Raw genomic sequence first — 18,566 nt, forward strand, 5'->3', positions numbered from 1 at the left:
TGCTAATAGGAATCGCAGACCGGGGGGGATCTTGCGTGCCGGTGTCATGTGGGAGTCATCCAAAACTCCAGACAGTTCCGCAGACCGGAGGATTCTAACAGAATTTAACACCGAATTCCAAAGTTCTAATAGTTCACGGAGTTCAAGCACATGTTCAATGTGTGCCATGAGGATTCGCATTCTGAGTTTCATCATATCACTGCTACTGATTCAGATATTGATGAAGTTACACTCCAAAAAATTCTGGGTTAAAAACAACCCAAGTTGGGTTGAAAATAAACAAACCCAGCGGTTGGGTTGTTTTAACCCAGTGGTTGGGTTAAATGTTTGCCCAGTGTGCTGGGCAGTTTTATTTAACCCAACTATTGTTTAAAAATGACTATATTTTTGGCTTAAAATGAACCCAAAATAGGTTTGAAATTAAAAATCAGACACATAATTACTAGAGGCAACAATAATAATCAAAAGGTGAACATTTATAAGCAATTTAATAAATGTTTTGTTTAATTATTATTCATTAAATGTTTATTTATTAGACATTAATAAATGTTAATTTCCAACATATTTTGGGTTCATTTTAAGCAAGCAATACAGTATTTTTCAAACATTAGTCAAGATAAATAAAACTACCCAGCAGGTTGGGGAAACATTTAGCCCAATCGCTGGGTTAAAACAACCCAATCACTGGGTTTGTCCATTTTCAACCCAACTTGGGTTGTTTTTAACCCAGCATTTTTTAGAGTGTATATTTAACATCAAAATTAAAATTGGGTTTCCATGTTTCATAGGGACTTTCTATATAAATAATGAGTTTTTTTTTTACTGTACATACTGTATATTCTTTCCTCTAATCCTAGCTGATGTATTTTAACAATGTAATCTTATGAGTATTTGTAATTCATACTGACAGCATTATTTTATATTTATTTATTTAAGTGTTTATGTTTAGCTTTGGTGATAGACTTAATGCATTAAAAACATTTTAATGAACTCTTAATAATAATAATAATAATAATAATAATAATGCAATTAATGTCTAATAAAGGTTGGTTTAAAGCACTTAATCCCATTTTCCCATTTTCTGTGACCTAAAAAGTGACATCTAAAATATTTACAGTTAATAAGATGTTAACAAAGCATTATCTAACTCTTTACATATGAGCTAATTAAACATAACACTTTATTAATTACAGTAACAATGAATAAAGAACTCACCATTTATATACAGTCTAATAATATATTAACTACAGTTTATAAACTTAATTTGCAAATGATTTGTAAATACTTTATTACACTATACTTATTATAAAGTGTTACCAGTTTCACTTGTTAATATTAGTTAACAACATTAGCTAGCATGAACTAACAATGAAAAATACTTCTAAGGCATTTATTACTCCTAACGTTCATTTAAAGATGAACTAATAAATTATTAAAATCAAAAATAGTATTTGTTAATATTTAATGGAGCTGACATGAACTAAAAATGAATAGTTGTATTTTAACTAAAGTTAACAAAGATTAATAAACACTGTAGCAAATGTATTGTTCATTGTTAGTTATTGCATTAACTAATGTTGAGTAACTGGATCTTATTGTCAAGTGTTACCCACGTAAAAATAAAATGATTCAATGGAATAAACAGTTATTTAAAAGTAAGTACAATTACAGCATATGGATTAGACTCGACTCAATTGATTTTATGGGTTGTTTTAGTTAGTTACTCCACAGCATCACTACACTTTTTTTGTTTGTATGTGTGTCAGTTTCTCTCGGACTCGGTGGCTTTGAACTGAAAGCGATGTGAGTGTGTTTGTGTAAGTACCCGCTGGCGGCCAGGCCTTGATGTAGCCGGTGCAGTGCACAACAGAGTACTGCGCCTCCCCTTCCTTAGACGGCCCAAGACCATTCCTGCAAACCAGAGAGAGACACAAAGAGAATGAGACAAACAAACATGTCTGGTACTCGTGTTGGCTACATTCAAGTTGGCATTCGGGTCATGTGAGAATTACGGTCTGCAGGATCTGATTTGGAAAACCAGCACGAACCTCAGCAAAAATGTTCCCTTCAGCTTTTCACATCAAAACAAACACAGAGAAGCACAACAACAACACGGCTATCTGAAAACATCAAGATTACTGTAGTTTTGTTTTTGTAAAGTTAGTATTTTAATGCCATTTTCAGATCACTATTGCTCAAAAGTTTGAGGTCGGTAAGATTTGTTTCTGAAAGACCAAGCCTGCTCACCAAGCCTGCATTTATTTGATCAAAAATACAGTAAAAACAGAAAAATTGTGTGATGTTATTACAATTTAAAAGAACTGTTTTCTATTTGAATATATTTAAAGATGTAATTTATTCTTGTGATGGCAAATTTCATTACTCCAGTCTTCAGTGTCAGTATCATTCTAATATGCTGATTTGCTGCTCAAGAAACATTTATTATTATTATCAATGTTGAAAACAGAAGTTTACAGTTTTTCTCGATTGCTTAAACACTATAACCAGGCTTTTGAACTAAAATTTCAAAACCATAATGCCATATATCAAAAAGCACACCCATTTCCCTAAACCATAAAAACTATTCCCCTGTTTTGACGCATGAGTCGGATTTGTTGAACTGTCACTGCAAAACTCTAGACACAAATCCCTTCATTTCTCATTGCCTACACCATGTGGTCATTTAGAAAGCACTAGCACTCAATATTGTTCACTCAAGTCAGCACAGCTTCAGCTCAATTAGTACAAATACCTAGTTGGAAACACTAAGAGTCAAAATTTATCACACACCAATCAGAACCTTCAATAGATAGACCAAAGAGTCTGAGTGAGTTCATTCAGTTTTGGAACAATGGATCCAGAGAGACGTGATAGAAGAGGTTGAGGAGGAGAAGGAAGAGGATGAGGAGGAAGATGAGGAAGGGCAAGGAGACAAGAAGCCTTTGATGAAATTTGTCAAAGAGTTTCAGTTGATGTGTGCCGGGGTGGATCAGGCATGCAAGAGGATTTTACCCACGCTGCCATGGCTAGGGCCAACATAGCCTGTGATTTTTGACGAGATTCTCTGGCCTGTCCCAGACCAAAGACGGGATGCAGGGGTGGGGCAGAATAATTGTTTTTGTTGTTGTTTGGTGTATTGTACTGTACAGTACATTAAGGAATAAATAAAATTTGCAAATGTAAACATTTGTTGTGTCTTTTGTTGTGTTGATCATGCGAAAATGTTTTTGAGGGGGAGAACCAAGAAATATAACTTATTACCGGTATTTGTAGTATTGTTTTGAATTTATTGCACCAGTGTGTAAGACTATGTTGTAGTGTGTGTGTTTTTGAGGGCTTGTGTGTGATGTCTGAGGACAAAGTTTGGTTTTTTCAGCAAGAGTGAATGGTTTTGAGTGTAGAGCTTCATTTTGACCTGAAAATAGGATGTTTGGGGAATTGGGCGAGATGTTATGGATTTTTGTTTAGAGTTTCGAGAAAAGGAGGCATAATTTCAAGAAATATGTTTCAGCAATTGAGAAAAACTAATATTTTTTGTGGAAAACAATAGGGTTTTTTTCAGGATCCTCTGATAAATAGAAAGTTCAGAAGAACACAACGAATAAAAGTGTAAAAAAAACAAACAAATGAAAACTTACTGTCAGCAAACTTATGAACATTTAGCATGAGCAGTTTAGTTTCAGTTCAGTTTTTATTCCGACATTTCTATTTAGGTTGATTTTCAGATTTAGATACAATTACATGAAAAAGTATGTGAACCACTAGCAGAATCTGTGAAAATGTGAATAAGTTTAACAAAATAAAAAAGATCATACAAAAAGCATGTTATTTTTATTTAGTACTGTCTTGAGTAAGATATTTTACATAAAAGATGTTTATATATAGTCGACAAGACAAAAAAAAAAAAAAATTATTAAAATGGCCTGTTCAAAAGTTTGTGAACCCTTGATTCTTAACACTGTGTGTGGTTACCTGGATGATCTACGACTGTTTGTTTGTTTTGTGATGGTTGTTCATGAGTCTCTTGTTTGTTCTGAGCAGTTAAACTGAGCTCTGTTCTTCAGAATAATCCTCCAGGTCCTGCAGATTCTTCAGTTTTCCATTTTTGCATATTTGAATCCTTTCCAGCAGTGACTGAATGATTTTGAGATCCATCTTTTCACACTGAGGACAACTGAGGGACTCAAACACAACTATTAAAAAAGGTTCAAACATTCACTGATGCTCCAGAAAAAAAAACATGATGCATTGAGAGTCGGGGGGTGAAAACTTTTTGAATTTGTAGATCAAGGTAAATTGTACTTAATTTTTCTTCCAGGAAACACGGAAGTATCTTCTGTTGCTTCCGAAGGACAGTACTAAATGAAAAACAATGATATTTAAACAAAATAAGAAAAATTTGGACATCTTCATCCTGTTCAAAAGTTTTCACCCCCTGACTCTTAACGCATCGTGTTTCCTTCTGGAGCATCAGTGAATGTTTGCAGCTTTTGTAATAGTTGTGTTTGAGTCCCTCGGTTGTCCTCAGGGTGAAAAGATGGATCTCAAAATCATTCAGTCACTGCTGGAAAGGGTTCAAATATGCAAGATGCTGGAAAACTGAAGAATCTGATGGAGGATTATTCTGAAGAACAGAGCTCAGTTTAACTGCTCAGAACAAACAAGAGACTCATGAACAACCATCACAAAACAAATAAACAGTTGTGGATCATCCAGGTAACCACACACAGTATTAAGAATCAAGGGTTCACAAACTTTTGAACGGGGTCATTTTAATAAATTCAGATTTTTTTTTGTCTTTTTTTTTTGTCTTGTGGACTATATGTAAACATCTTTTATGTAAAATATCTTACTCAGAACAGTACTAAACAAACAAACAAACAAAAAAAAAAAAACATGCATTTTGTATGATCTCTCTTATTTTGTTAAAATTAATCACATTTTCACAAATTCTGCAAGTGGTTCACAAACTTTTTCTTGCAACTGTACATACCATATTACTAGGATATTAATGTCTTATTCTGCATGACCATATTCTACATCCCACAATCCTACCCAATACCTAAACTTAAAGGATTAGTTCACTTTCAAAGGAAAATTACCCCAAGCTTTACTCACCCTCAAGCCATCCTAGGTGTATATGACTTTCTTGTTTCTAACGAACACAATCTGAGTTATATTAATAAATATCCTGATACATCCGAGCTTTATAATGGCAGTGAACGGGACCAACGAGTATGAGCTGAAGAAAGTTCTTCCATCCACATCCATCCATCATAAACGTACTCCACACAGCTCCGGGGGGGTTAATAAAGGCCTTCTGAGGCGGATGTGTCAGGATATTTATTAATATAAATCTGATTGTGTTCATCTGAAAGAAGAAAGTCATATACACCTAGGATGGCTTGAGGGTGAGTAAAGCTTGGGGTAATTTTCATTTGAAAGTGAACTAATTCTTTAGCAACTACCTTACTAACTATTAATAAGCAATAATTATGAGTTTGAGGCAGTAGTTAATAGTCGTAGTTAATAGTTAGTTAATCGTGACAATTGGACCTAATCTAAAGTGTGAAAATATATATGTGTGTACACTACACCCGAGCAATCTCCTGAGGAACTTAAATAACATTTCCAGAAATATAATTACTCATAAAATAAATGTAGGCTTCTGAGCTTAGGAGATATTAAAAAGGCAAGGGGAAACCAAATTTTCACAATATCCAATAAACTCTGAGTCAGACTTTTTTTACTCCATCCATTAATACAAAAAACGTGTTTTTCTCATGATGTTCTTCATGCGCTCTGTGCACAATCCGATCCCCCTGTCAAATCAGCAAAGATTAATTTTAGTTATTCCATTTACTTTGTGTTAATTAATTTATTTCAGTTTATTTCAGTTTAATTAGCTCAACTGGCAGAGCACGGTGCAAACTACGCCATTGCATTTACTTTGCATTAATGATTTAATTGTTGCTTATAAGCTCAACCGGTCGATCATTGATCATCAATCATTGCACAAACAACACCAGGTCATGGGTTCAATTCTGAGGAAAAACTATGATAAAGTGTAAGTGTACTCCTTACATGCACTTATCCAGGTCATAGATAAAGCATCTGCAAAATGAGTGAATGGAAATAAATCAATATTATCCCTCAGCTACATTGGCACTTGTGTGTTTTGTGAACTGTACGACCGGCCCCTGTCATTTTTACATAAAAGCTTGACACACGTACACCATTCATCAATGAGACATCTGCAATGTACTTTTCTCACAGATGTTCCTGGAAGAGGTGATTCCTGCATTCCTGAGCTGTCACAGCCCGCAAAACACACAGCGCTGCAAGTCTGATGCAGACAAACAACACGCCTGCCGCGGAGGAGGGCAGTGGGTTCAACGTCAGGGGTCAAAGGGTGAATCACCGGAGGAATGAATAGCAACATTGGCGTTACATTCTCAGGAACAAATTCTAGGAATTTTCTTGAAGCAGCAAAACTCCTAGCAGTCGTTCCTGAGAATGTAACGCCAAATGTTCTAGTTGACAAACTGATGCCGAAAAGTGCTGCAAGACAAATTGTGATTCCCAGATAATAATTTGGACACACTTTAGATTAGGGTCCAATTCTCACTATTAACTAACTATTAACTACAACTTTTGTCTCAAAAAACTCCTAATTACTGCTTATTAGTGCTAAGTCACAAATGATCTTCTTGCAGCTGATTCTGGTTTCCTGTCTATTCTTAATCTTTTAGATATTAGTGCTGCCTTCGTTTTGGCTTGTATTGGAGTTGCTGGCAATGCGCTCCTTTGGTTTTCATCTTATTTAAGTGACAGGAAACAGTTTGTCCAGATTAAGGGCCCTATTTTAACGATCTAAGCGCATGGTCTAAAGCGCAAGGTGCAAGTGCACTTAGTGTCACTTTTGCTAGTTTAATGACGGGAAAAATGGTCGCATGGTCTAAAAGGGTTGTCCCTATTCTCTTAATGAGGCGTGGGTGTGTTTTGGGCATAATGTGCAATAAACCGATCTCATCTCCCATTCCCTTTAAAAGTCAATTGCGCTCACGCCATGGCGGATTGCTATTTACATGGCGGAATTTGCAAGCGGAAAAACTAAGGCTTCTCTAGCGGGGAAACGGATCTTCTCGTGCGTGAGGTCAAAGCGTGTGAGCTCATCTACGGGACAAGCTGGATTCCACCAAAGCATTTTTATCTTTACGCACACATTAATCATTTTTTACATCGTAATCCTTTTATTTTTAATATTTGGCATGTTTGTGTGCTGCTGCGTGTCCCTGTGTGTGTAACAAGCAGAGTGTACGCGTGTTGTGCACCTGCATATTACTAACGCGCTCTTTAAATAAAAAATAAATAAATAAAAAGAAATACTGACTGAAATATTGACTTTAGACCAGGTTTTTGTTGGTCAATGGCGCAGACATTTTCAGTTGCCTCAAAATAGCAACACGCCAACAATGCACCTGAACACACCTCGTTTTCAGACCAGCACGTCCATGGGCGCACAAATGGGTGCAAATGCATTTCTATTTAAACAATGTGGCACAGGACGTGAAAATGATAACTGCTTCGGGCTGAAACTAGCAAAAAACATTTGTGTCACGCCTGGCGTCGCATTGCACCGGGTGTATGATAGGGCCCTAAGAATGTTCGATCAGAGTCTGTCACAGTTACTTACGGTGTTCCACAGGGGTCTGTGTTGGGTCCGCTTTTATTTATTATTTATATTCTACCCTTTGGTCGCATTTTTCGTACATATGACATCAATTTCCGTTTTTTACGGAAATTCTGTTTGACACACAATTGTACATATCTACAAAACCTAATGTTTCCCATCCCCCTTCAGTACTCACTAAATGTTTGCAGGATGTTAACATTTTGATGACCAAGAAGTTTTTAAAGCTAAATACCAGTAAAACTGAAGCCCTTCTTCATGGGTCTAGGTCTGTCTTATCTAAAACTCAATCCTCCACCCTGCTTATTGATAACTGTCCAGTTAATATTTCCACTCAGATGAAAAGTCTTGGTGTTATATTTGATAGTTTGCTTTGTTTTGGTTCCCATATTAATAATATTTTACATACTGCATTTTTTCATTTACACAACATTGCTATACTCCATCACTTTCTCAGCATAGCACTATTCATACTTTGGTTCCATCACGGATTGATTGCTGTAATTTTCTTTTATTTGGCCTTCCTGAAAAACAACTCCATCGATTACAGTTAATTCATAACTCAGCTGCTAGGATTATTACCCATTCACGTACCTTTGAACATATAACTCCAATTCTTTTCCAACTACATTGGCTTCCAGTTCGTTATCGTATCCATTACAAAGTTTTACTGCTCGTCTAAGCTCTTCATAATTTGGCTCCTTCTCTTTATCTTCTGCAGAATTATTGACTGTTCCAAATTTCAAGTTGAGTTCATTTGGCAAAATAAAAAAAAATTACTTTTGGGTATATTTTTATTAATTTTTTTTTATTTGTATCTCACTTGTCTTTGTTTTATCTGCCTGGGGACTACTGATATAATGTCTAGTTTTGGTTTTGTTTCATGTTCATGTTTCATGTCTTTTATTTTGAAGTTTAGTCACAGTCATGTTTCCTGTTTGTCATGTAATTCCCTTATCCCGTCACGTGCTTCCCTAGTCTCGTGTCTTGTTCTGATTGGTTGTTCAGGTCATGTGTTTCTGTTCTGTTTTATGATTGGTTTATTGTCTTGATTGATCACAGGTGTTTTTTTACTGCTCATTTGTCTTTTTGTATAAACAGCCCTCATGTTTAATGGTTCCTTTGTCTAGTATTGTTTGTGTAACTGCTGTTGGTGAGTTTGCTTCATTCGTGTTTTGTTCATGTAGTCAACTCATTGTTTTGTTCACTTTGGATCATATTCAATAAAACTGCACATTGGTTCAAATAAACTTGCTTTCAGTGGACTTCTCGTACAATGGATGTAAATTAGCAACGTTTTTATAATCTGGCATGTTTACATTTTGTATTTTATACTGATGTTCATTAACATGCATTGTCCCTTTAAACAAACAAACAAATAATACACAAGTGTAAGGCGAAACATGACAAATGAATTAGTAATGCCATGTACTACTGCACAAGTTCTGTTTTGAGTTAGAGCATGTTTGGTTATTACTGAAGGGTTGAGTAACTGCATAATTGGGTGCAAATTTGAGAACTGCTTTGGAAAAAGAGATTCATACCTGTATCTTTTTCTCATGCTGGACAACCGATTCAGCGAGATATGATCCAACGGTGCATTACCACACCTAAAAAAACATTCAAAAACAAAGTTCATTTCTCATCATAAACGAGTAAGAAAGCAAATACACAAATATGTTTGTTAAACATTAAAGTCTGGAAGCCTCAACTTAATTATGATAAGCTTTTGTTAAAAAAAAAAAATAATAAAAAGATCAAAGTGTGGCAAGTATGGCCTATAATGCCCCTTTCACAAGATGTACTATAAGTTACACTAGAGTGTCCCCAAAACGGTGTTCAGCCTTACATTGTTCAAACCGGAGTCGACACTGATGGAGAGACTCGGGATGAAGTTACAACTTTTAGAGTGAAACTGGATGTTTCTGAATGGTTAGTGGATAAATTTATGTAGTTGCTGTGGAGTTGATTCAACTCATCTACTAGCATGTGCCGTCATGTTAATCTTTTGTGCAAATCCAGTGTTGAATTGACCCTCGTTTGTGAAGCAGTCCGGCGTAAAATGACGGCATGGTAACAACACTCTACTACAACAACTCTTCCTCTTCTCTAAAGCGGCCCAACATGGCCTCGCCTCCTTCGTTGGGTGTTCTTGGGGGCGGGGTTTGTCAATTTTAGGGTTAGTGATGTCACTAACCCGGGAAGAAGCTTGTTGTAGTCCCTACCAGCTGTTTGTTGTACTTCTTAAAAAGCAGAAAAGAAAATATCTCCCTTTGCATTGAACTTTGAGCGTTGTAACTTTGCAGATGTTGTTTATGCTCAAACAGCAACATTACACACTAACTAAAGTTAAAAAAGTGAAATCATAATCAAATACCCCTTTAACATTTGCTAATGATTGTTTATAAAAATGTTCATGTTCATGTTAGTTCGCAGTAATTAATGTTAAAGACCCCCGGTGGTGAAAACCAAGTTGTTAATGTTTTTTATACTGTATGTCTATGTGGTGTTTTTAATATGCTTTAAGACAAACCATGTGCAAATGTGTTACAAAGATATCTTATATTCTAATTACCATACATACTGTATATGACCCGCTAGTGAAGACTATACATGTGACCTGAGATCTCTGACACTGTTGAGGGGTAAAACAGTTCACATCTGTTCTAACTTGAGCTGTTTATCCCCCAAAATCACTTCCATTAGACCTGGCATGACAAAGTCGGTCGTCCCTCAGGTCTTTGTCAAATAGTTTGTGCTCATGTGCTCATGAATGCAAGGTATGCAAACAAACAGCATGTACATTTTTAGAACACAACAAGAAAGTCAACGTCCTCCAGACCCTGAGTCATGATGTCTAATAGTGTTCAGATAAACCATTACATAAGAGCCTTTAAGAATGACGATCATGTTTTTAAGGGGTTCTGTTTATCTCAAGTGTTTTTACACACACACTTTGACAAATGCGCTCATCCGCTAACATGCGGTTTCAATTTGTAACCACAAATAGAAAACATTAAACATGAACACATTCTTGACATCGCTAACTCATATTTATTTGCTGAATGTAGCACAAAGACACATGAGGACGTTATGTCGGAATCTGCTCGTCATGGTTTATGACTTCAACTAGCACGGACATACGAAACAAATTCGGGAAATGCATGTTTTCATCTGTTGTTAAAAATGAATGAAAACACCTTTTAAACATAATGCGGGAAGGACGGGAATGTTCAGCAACAACAACAGCCTTGGTTTCTGTTCACCTCATTGCTAAAAAATCCCATAATGAATGCATTTTGTTGTCTTTAATCTGAATAAGAGAATAACAGATGAACAAACAACACTTGGATAAACAGGTAAATACCTCATAAAGGATCATCACAGAGCATAATTGAAGAGCATTTTACAAGGGAAAAACATGCAGATGGTCTATTAATGTTGTGCAGATTGATAATAGTGATTCCACAACACCTTTGTTCAAGTAGAGACGAAATAAACGTTTATGTGTGGACAAGGGCTTGACATTGACTTTTTTGCTCACCAGCCACAGTGTCTAGTGGTTTTCCAAAGTTACTAACCACTCAGCATTTTCACTGACCACAATTTTGACATCGATACCATGGGGAAAAACTGCCTTACAGATATTTTTAATATTATCTCATAATTTAGCAACAGGTTTATTAGGCTGCTGTCACTTTAAGACCTGACGCACGGATCCATTACACTGTTACACATGTGCTTTCTTTCTCAACTGTTTACGTTCACTCAAAACAACTGACTGTGTTTACGTGAAGACTTGCCAATTTGACATTATTTTGTGTGTATTTGACTGCTAAAGGGCAATAAGCAGTGAAAAATAACTCAATTTAGTACTGAGAGGCGGCTTTATATTCAAAATCTGCAGGAATGAGTAAAATTATGCACAATACGCACAATCCCACGCCAAAATTCAAGCCCTGTAACAGCAACAATATTTATCCAGAGCAAATGAAACGAGTGAGTGAGGGGAGGAGGGTCTGTGTGTCGACTCGCTGTCGGAGAGATGAGAGAAAGAGCAGCTGGTATCGTGTGTCTATTCTGAGGAAAATTAATATTGGAAGCGTTTCAGATATTTCAGTATCGAAAAATTGACAACACTACATTGCACTTAATTTATTATTTTAAATGCATGTTTAAAAGACCACAATTGAAAAATGTATATATTATATATAAAATGTAATTGACTGCGTACACACCACTGCTGAAATCCACCTGTATTTGGCGGGTGTTAATGTCAAGCCCTGTGTGACGATTTATTTATAAGTAGTGATATAAACGTTAACGGCACACCACAAGAAATACTCCAACCTGATAAAAAAAATAAATAAAAAAAACTGATAAAAGTTCTAAAAAAGGTATCTGAATATCTAAAAAAATGGGCACAATACAACACTAAACTCTTGCATAACCAGTCCTGATCCTTAAAGTCACAATCAAATCAAAATTGACCATCCTTATTTTTATGGAATATTGCAGTATTTATTATAATTGATTTATCTGTGCACATTTTTTTTTTTTTTTAAAGGGGGGATCTAATGCTATTTCATGCATTCTGACTTATTTACACTGTTAAAGAGTTGCATTCTCATGCTAAACATGGCAAAAGTTTCAAAACTTTTTCAAAACGAGTTGGAGGTATTTCTGTGCCAAATATACAACTTCCGGTTGTTTTGCCAAATTTTTTTCGAGTATGGCCTGTTTCATGTCATAAAGGGTGGAATTCCTTGTATAGACACTTCTCCCTGATAAGCGTGCACACACACATCACCCAGAGCAAGAGCACGAGCACGCCCATCAACACGCTTCTTTAAGGTTATGGAAGCCGAGAGATTTTTCAACAATGGCTGTGTCCCAATTCAGGGGCTGCACCCTCTGAAGGCTGCATACATCATTGAGGCAGTCTCATTTAAGAAATATAACCGTTAGATTGCAAAGTAAGAAAGAAATTACAGTATTTTACACTTCACAGTGAACATCAGTCAATTTTATTACGGTTCCTTTTCTTAAATAAGACATCCTTGATGACGTATGCTGCCTTCAGAGGACGCAGCCTCCGAAATGAGACGCAGCTCCTGTCACCAAAGAAGTGTGTTTTTGGTTGTGAGGGAAAGATTACCTTTTTCAGCTTCCCAAAGAACCCAGCATTAAGGGAACAGTGGATGAAGATTGTTTTTCCGGGGCAGCAACGGAGTTGCACACTTATGTTTGTTTGTTCCCAAGATTTTATTGATGAATACTTTGTAAACAAGTCCCAGTTCGGCGCTGGATTTGCAGATCGTGGGCGGAGAGTAAAGCTGCATCAGATGTTTGTGTTTTGTTGGCATTCGGCGCGCAAGTGCATATAATGTAAACAACACGAATTCTTTTGTTCCCTTTTTATTTATAATGATGTCGCAGCTTGCAGATGATCTCTACACAAAAGCTGCACGCGCTCGTGACTCTTTAGCTCCGCCCATGGCACTGATGGCAGACACGCCTCCAGGAGCTCTGCTTTTTATAGAAAGACTCGGTACAGCGAATGTATTTTTTAAAAATATGATAAAACTAAAGACTTTTTGAAGATATGAATGATGCAATACTACTCTCTATGTACCCAAGATTAACATCTCTTCTCTTTTCTGATGATGAGGGGCAACCTGTCACTTACATGAGATCCACCAATTGCAAAACACAACAATCCAATCAATTCCCCACACGCCCTTCATTTTTTCTTGTTTGAGAAGCCGTTTTACTCGGATATACGTCACAATAGGGGAAAAAAAGACAACCACAACTTCTGTAAAGTGATGCTGACTTTAACACTACACCACACCTGTGACGATGAGATCTGTGAGACTGTAAACTGTACCTCATTCTGCAGATGAAGGAGCGTCTGGATCCCATACACATTCTCATAGAGGACTGCTGTCCTTCCTTCTTCACCGTCCCCGTCTTTAGGTCCAGAATACGCCCTGGATATGCATTCAAATACATAAACACATGGACAAAAAAAAAAAAAAATAATAGACACAAAATAGATTAAATGACCATTTGGGCATTTCAAATAGTAATATTTGGGGCACAGTACACAAAATCACTTGAATTACCTGAAAATTAAAATGTTTTATCTACAAATGTTACACCAGCAATAATGGTTTCACAATAAGATAACTCAAATATTTATATATACACTACTGGTCAAAAGTCTGGTTATTATTGATGCTCAATAATTATTATCGAAAACAGTTTTTCCTGCTTAATATTTTTGACCGTGCTTAATGTTATAAAACTGTGAAGCATTTTGTTGTCAGGATTTTTTGATGAATAGAAAGTTCAAAAGAACAGCATTTATTTGAAATAAAAATCTTTAGTAACATTATAAATGTCTTTACTGCCACTTTTGATCAGTTTAATGCATCCTTGTTGAGGGTGTTCATTTCTTTCTTTCTTTTTTTATTTTTTATTTTACTTCCCCAAAAATTTGAATGGTAGTGTATCACAGTTTCCACAAAAACTTTAATCAGCACAACTATTTTCAACATTGATAATAATCAGAAATGTTTCTTGAGCAGCAAATCATCATATTAGAATGATTTCTGAAGGATCATGTGACACTGAAGACTGGAGTAATGATGCTGATTCAGCTTTGATCACAGGAATAAATTACATTTTACTATATATACACATATATACACACACACACACTCACATAGAAAACAGCTTTTTAAGACTCGAAAAATATTTCACATTATATTACAGTTTTTACTGCATGTTTTTATCAAATAAATGCAACCTTAGGAGACTTCTTTTAAATATATTAATAATAATCCTATTTTTCAAATCTTTTTAATAAAAAAAATTTAACAATTCATAATTAAAATAAATAAATAAATAAATAAAATAAAAAAATACACTCCAGGAGTACTGAAAAGTAGATGTAGATGTCACTATGGTTATGTACATCTATATGAAGGTTTGTATCATCATCTGCTGGGATATATTATTATATCAAGGACCACATATACCAATACGAATAAAAATATTGCCACACAACCTTTGGATGCACCTGCTCATATCACTTCAACATCATGCATCCACAGCACCACCCTGCACAATTAACAATAAAGACAAGATTTATGCTAGCGATTTAGCAGGGGTATATTTTATTTTGGTCTTTGCCTGCTGTAGGGAACAAATGAAAAGCTATAGACTACTATAGTCGATTACTCGTTCACATCCCTAAGCCTTAAGCTACAAAATACATTTCTAAGATGCCACAGTAACAGTTTGCAGAAGTGCTTTTCAGGGGCCGTTCAATCCTAATACACCCCAGAACAAACAACAAATGTGCCACAAACACACACACACAGATGCACGGTGAATGTTATGACCATCTCGTTCACTGCTACAACATCTGCTCGATTATACGGCACAGAAGACTGGCTAAAATAATCAAATCACAACAATTTTAAAGTTGTTTTTCCCATCCAGCACAGCTAGAACGAGGGAGGAACACAATCCAAAGCAGCCAAAAAATGTCATTGGCTTAACAAAACACCCACAACAATAGTCAAAGCGTGAGCTATACTTCTCGGAATGCTGATACCTATAGGACAAAAGCGCAGGATTATTGAAGCCTGAAGTTATTTCCATAAACAAATTAGCTGACATGCCTTTCAGCGGAGAAGAAGCGGTCTCCGAACTGATCCGGTGACAGCTGCTAAAGCCCTCAGGAGCAGATCTAATTGTCGAGAAGTCTTTCCACTCTGAAAGACAGACACCAAGAACGTTGGAAGCATTTAAAAGCTATTAATACTCCTCTCGAAGACGGATAACAACACAACCGCTCGATAAGTTCAAGAGCATCAAGAAAGGGGCCCTTGGTAGTTGTTGTTGAACAAACAATTGGGTGAAAAACCATATGGAGATGATAAACGAAGCTGGACTGTGATCGTAAATCATCCTGATGTCGACCCACTGCCCTGAGTACAGCCGCACGCTGCTACCAACAACCCAATAACACCCAACAAGTCAGTCATGCTGTAATGTCAGCCTTTCAACAAGGCAAACCTCGCTGGAAATGGGAAAAAATATTTCGACCGCAAAAAGGTTTTTCAAGGCCAATGTAATAACAGTTTAGAGATGTCAAATTAGACAGGAATTTTTCCACAATCACCTCCGCAATAACTCTGACCCCTCTGCCTCCCCAGCGGTGAACTTTTTTTGACTTTCTAACTTCTTCTAGCAATCAAAATGGGACTTTTAGTGATGTAGGATGACAAGAAGTTTGTGGAGATTGGCACTGAATGCTAGAAGATAACGCAGGAATGTAATGAAACATCTCACAGAGGAGAGTAGGGAGGGTCACTTTAAAAATGTATTATGTCACAAATTACTTCATAAAAAGTATTAAGTAACATAATCCAAGCACCACAATATAAAAGTAATGTAATCGGATTACTTTTGGATTCCTTCAAGGTTACATATCACATACCCATCACAATGGCTCATCCTGGTTAACTATTTCAGTGAAACGCTCCCACACTGTACTTTTCTTTCTTTCCTTTTTTGTATTTAATTCTCCTTGTAAAATTTCTCTGGTTTCATTGCTGCTTAAACAAGTAGACCACATAGTGATTTATCTCTCATCGACCTACCCGCAATTAACTGGAATGTTATTTTTTATTATTACTTGGCCTGCCCGACCTGTGGATTATCCGCAGTTTTGACGGATATAACCGCGATCTGTGCATCACTACTGTCAATATTGTCAATTTATTTCGTTTTAAAGGTGACCTATTATGCACCTTTTTACAAGATGTAATATACGTCTCTGGTGTCCCCAGAATGTGTCTGTGAAGTTTCAGCTCAAAACACCCCATGAATTTTTTATTATACCATGTTTTAACTGCCTATTTTTGGGTGGGAGAAAAAATGCGCTGATTTGGTGTGTGTACCTTTAAATGCAAATGAGCTCATGCTCCCCGCCCCCAAGCTTGCGACTCCAATACACTGAGGCATAAACAATACAAGAGAAGCTCTCACAGCAAATAACTCCCAAGATGGATCATTGTTGATGATGTAGCATATCAGATCACGTAGGTATGGCATGTATTTTTTTGGATGTTTGCTAACATTCAGTTCTGAATGAGTTTGATAGCGTGCTGCACGGCTAACGTGGCTAAAGCTACACACTGTTGGAGAGACTCAATAAGCATGAAGATGTATTTATGAATTATACAGACTGAAAGTGTTTTCAGGTTAAAATGAAAATAACGACATGGCTCTGGTCTCCGTGAATACAGTAAGAAACTATGGTAACTTTACCCACATTTAACAGTATATTAACAACGTGCTAACGAAACATTCAGAAAGACAATTTGCAAACATCACGAAATATATATGAATTTGGATCATGAACAGTTGGTAACGATCCAACTGAAGACATTCAAGTGTGTTTGATCAGGGTTGTAGCTAAACTGTGCAGGACAGCTGCACTCCAGGACCAGTGTATACTGGTACACTGTTGTTGTTTGTGAAAACAAAATGGCGGCACCGTCGGTTGAAACATACAGATTAAGGGACGGTAATATTATAATAAGATCCTCTTCCTACGTCACAAGGGGAGCGAAATCTAAACGGCTCATTTTTTTCACATGCTTGCAGAGAAAGGCTTACCAAAACAAAGTTACTGGGTTGTCCTTTTTCACATTTTCTGTGTTGGTAGATGCACTGGGGATCCGATTATAGCACTTAAACACGGAAAAAGTCAGCTTATTTAAGTGAAACCATTGTAATCCTGACAGTATTCCCATTTTTTACAAAACGTAACTGTATTCTGATTACTTTGTTTTTAGATGTAACTCTAACGAATTACAGTTACCTAGAATTTTGTATCCTGATTATGTAACGCCGTTACATGTATTCCGTTACTCCCCAACCCAAGCAGGGAAATAAATCATATGTGTATATTAGATCTGTGTATTAAAGTGACATCAGCGTAATACACAGTACCTACTGCTGTTTATATGAATAAAACAACAAAAGAAAAACAGAAAATCCCTCACTGCGCTTGACTGAATAACTTTAGTAGCTTTAATTAATACATTTCTTACTTGAATGCTGCTAAACACTCTGGTGAGGAGATAAACATGGCGGACTGTGTACAGCTCACTGAGGGGAGGAGCTAAGCTAATAGGGGAGATTCAGTTATGGGCGGGGCCTGTGTAATGTGACATCACATTGGATCACATTCTTAAATGCCTCATTTTGAGACACTGTTTCAGATTTATGGGGAAAATAACAAATGGAGTGGATGGATTTTTACCACAATAGGGTGGTTGTGTACATACACTGCGAACACAAATATGTTCAAAACGATATAAAAGTGAATTTTCATCAAACACATTGGTTTGGAACACACATAGTTATTTACCTATAGTGGCTAATGAAACAGAAGTCTTACACATTCTGCATTGCAAAATAAGGTCAAGCTGATGAGCCCAGAATATGAACACAACGTTGTAAAACATAAAAGTACGTACATGCACAGTTTTGTACAGGTAAAATAACTGGAAGAGATTGAAACCAGAAGCCTCGCACATTACAAATGGCCGCACCCGCAACCTGGTAAAAATAACTCAAGCCATGACCTCATAAAAGCCACTGACCAGTTTTACGGTAACTCTTTTTGATCGCACCTCAATCAATCTTCTTGTTTGCACTGGTTTGAGTAAGTGCTAGTCATATATGCATGGTGGTTTGCTGTTTTGATGACCGGCATGGGTTTGGATGACCGTTCCTCAGCCTCCTGCTTCCCAAAGCAGAGCTCAGCAGGTGGAGTTTGCTTTGG

General features: G+C 36.5%; 1 protein-coding gene across 4 annotated transcripts in view; it reads right to left on the reverse strand.

Annotated features, from left to right (window-relative positions):
* Positions 1-18,566, reverse strand: part of arnt2 (aryl-hydrocarbon receptor nuclear translocator 2) — a 93,752-nt gene that overhangs the window by 45,361 nt on the left and 29,825 nt on the right. For all 4 annotated transcript variants that reach the window (XM_051901735.1, XM_051901737.1, XM_051901734.1 and 1 more), the window contains 3 exons: positions 13,584-13,686; positions 9,238-9,303; positions 1,826-1,911 (listed from right to left, as the gene is read on the reverse strand). In XM_051901735.1, coding sequence (XP_051757695.1) covers positions 1,826-1,911; positions 9,238-9,303; positions 13,584-13,686 — 255 coding nt within the window. The remainder of the gene's footprint in view (positions 1-1,825; positions 1,912-9,237; positions 9,304-13,583; positions 13,687-18,566) is intronic.

The sequence above is a fragment of the Ctenopharyngodon idella genome, chromosome 7 (assembly GCF_019924925.1).
Source record: "Ctenopharyngodon idella isolate HZGC_01 chromosome 7, HZGC01, whole genome shotgun sequence".
In the NCBI taxonomy this organism is placed as follows: Eukaryota; Metazoa; Chordata; class Actinopteri; order Cypriniformes; family Xenocyprididae; genus Ctenopharyngodon; species Ctenopharyngodon idella.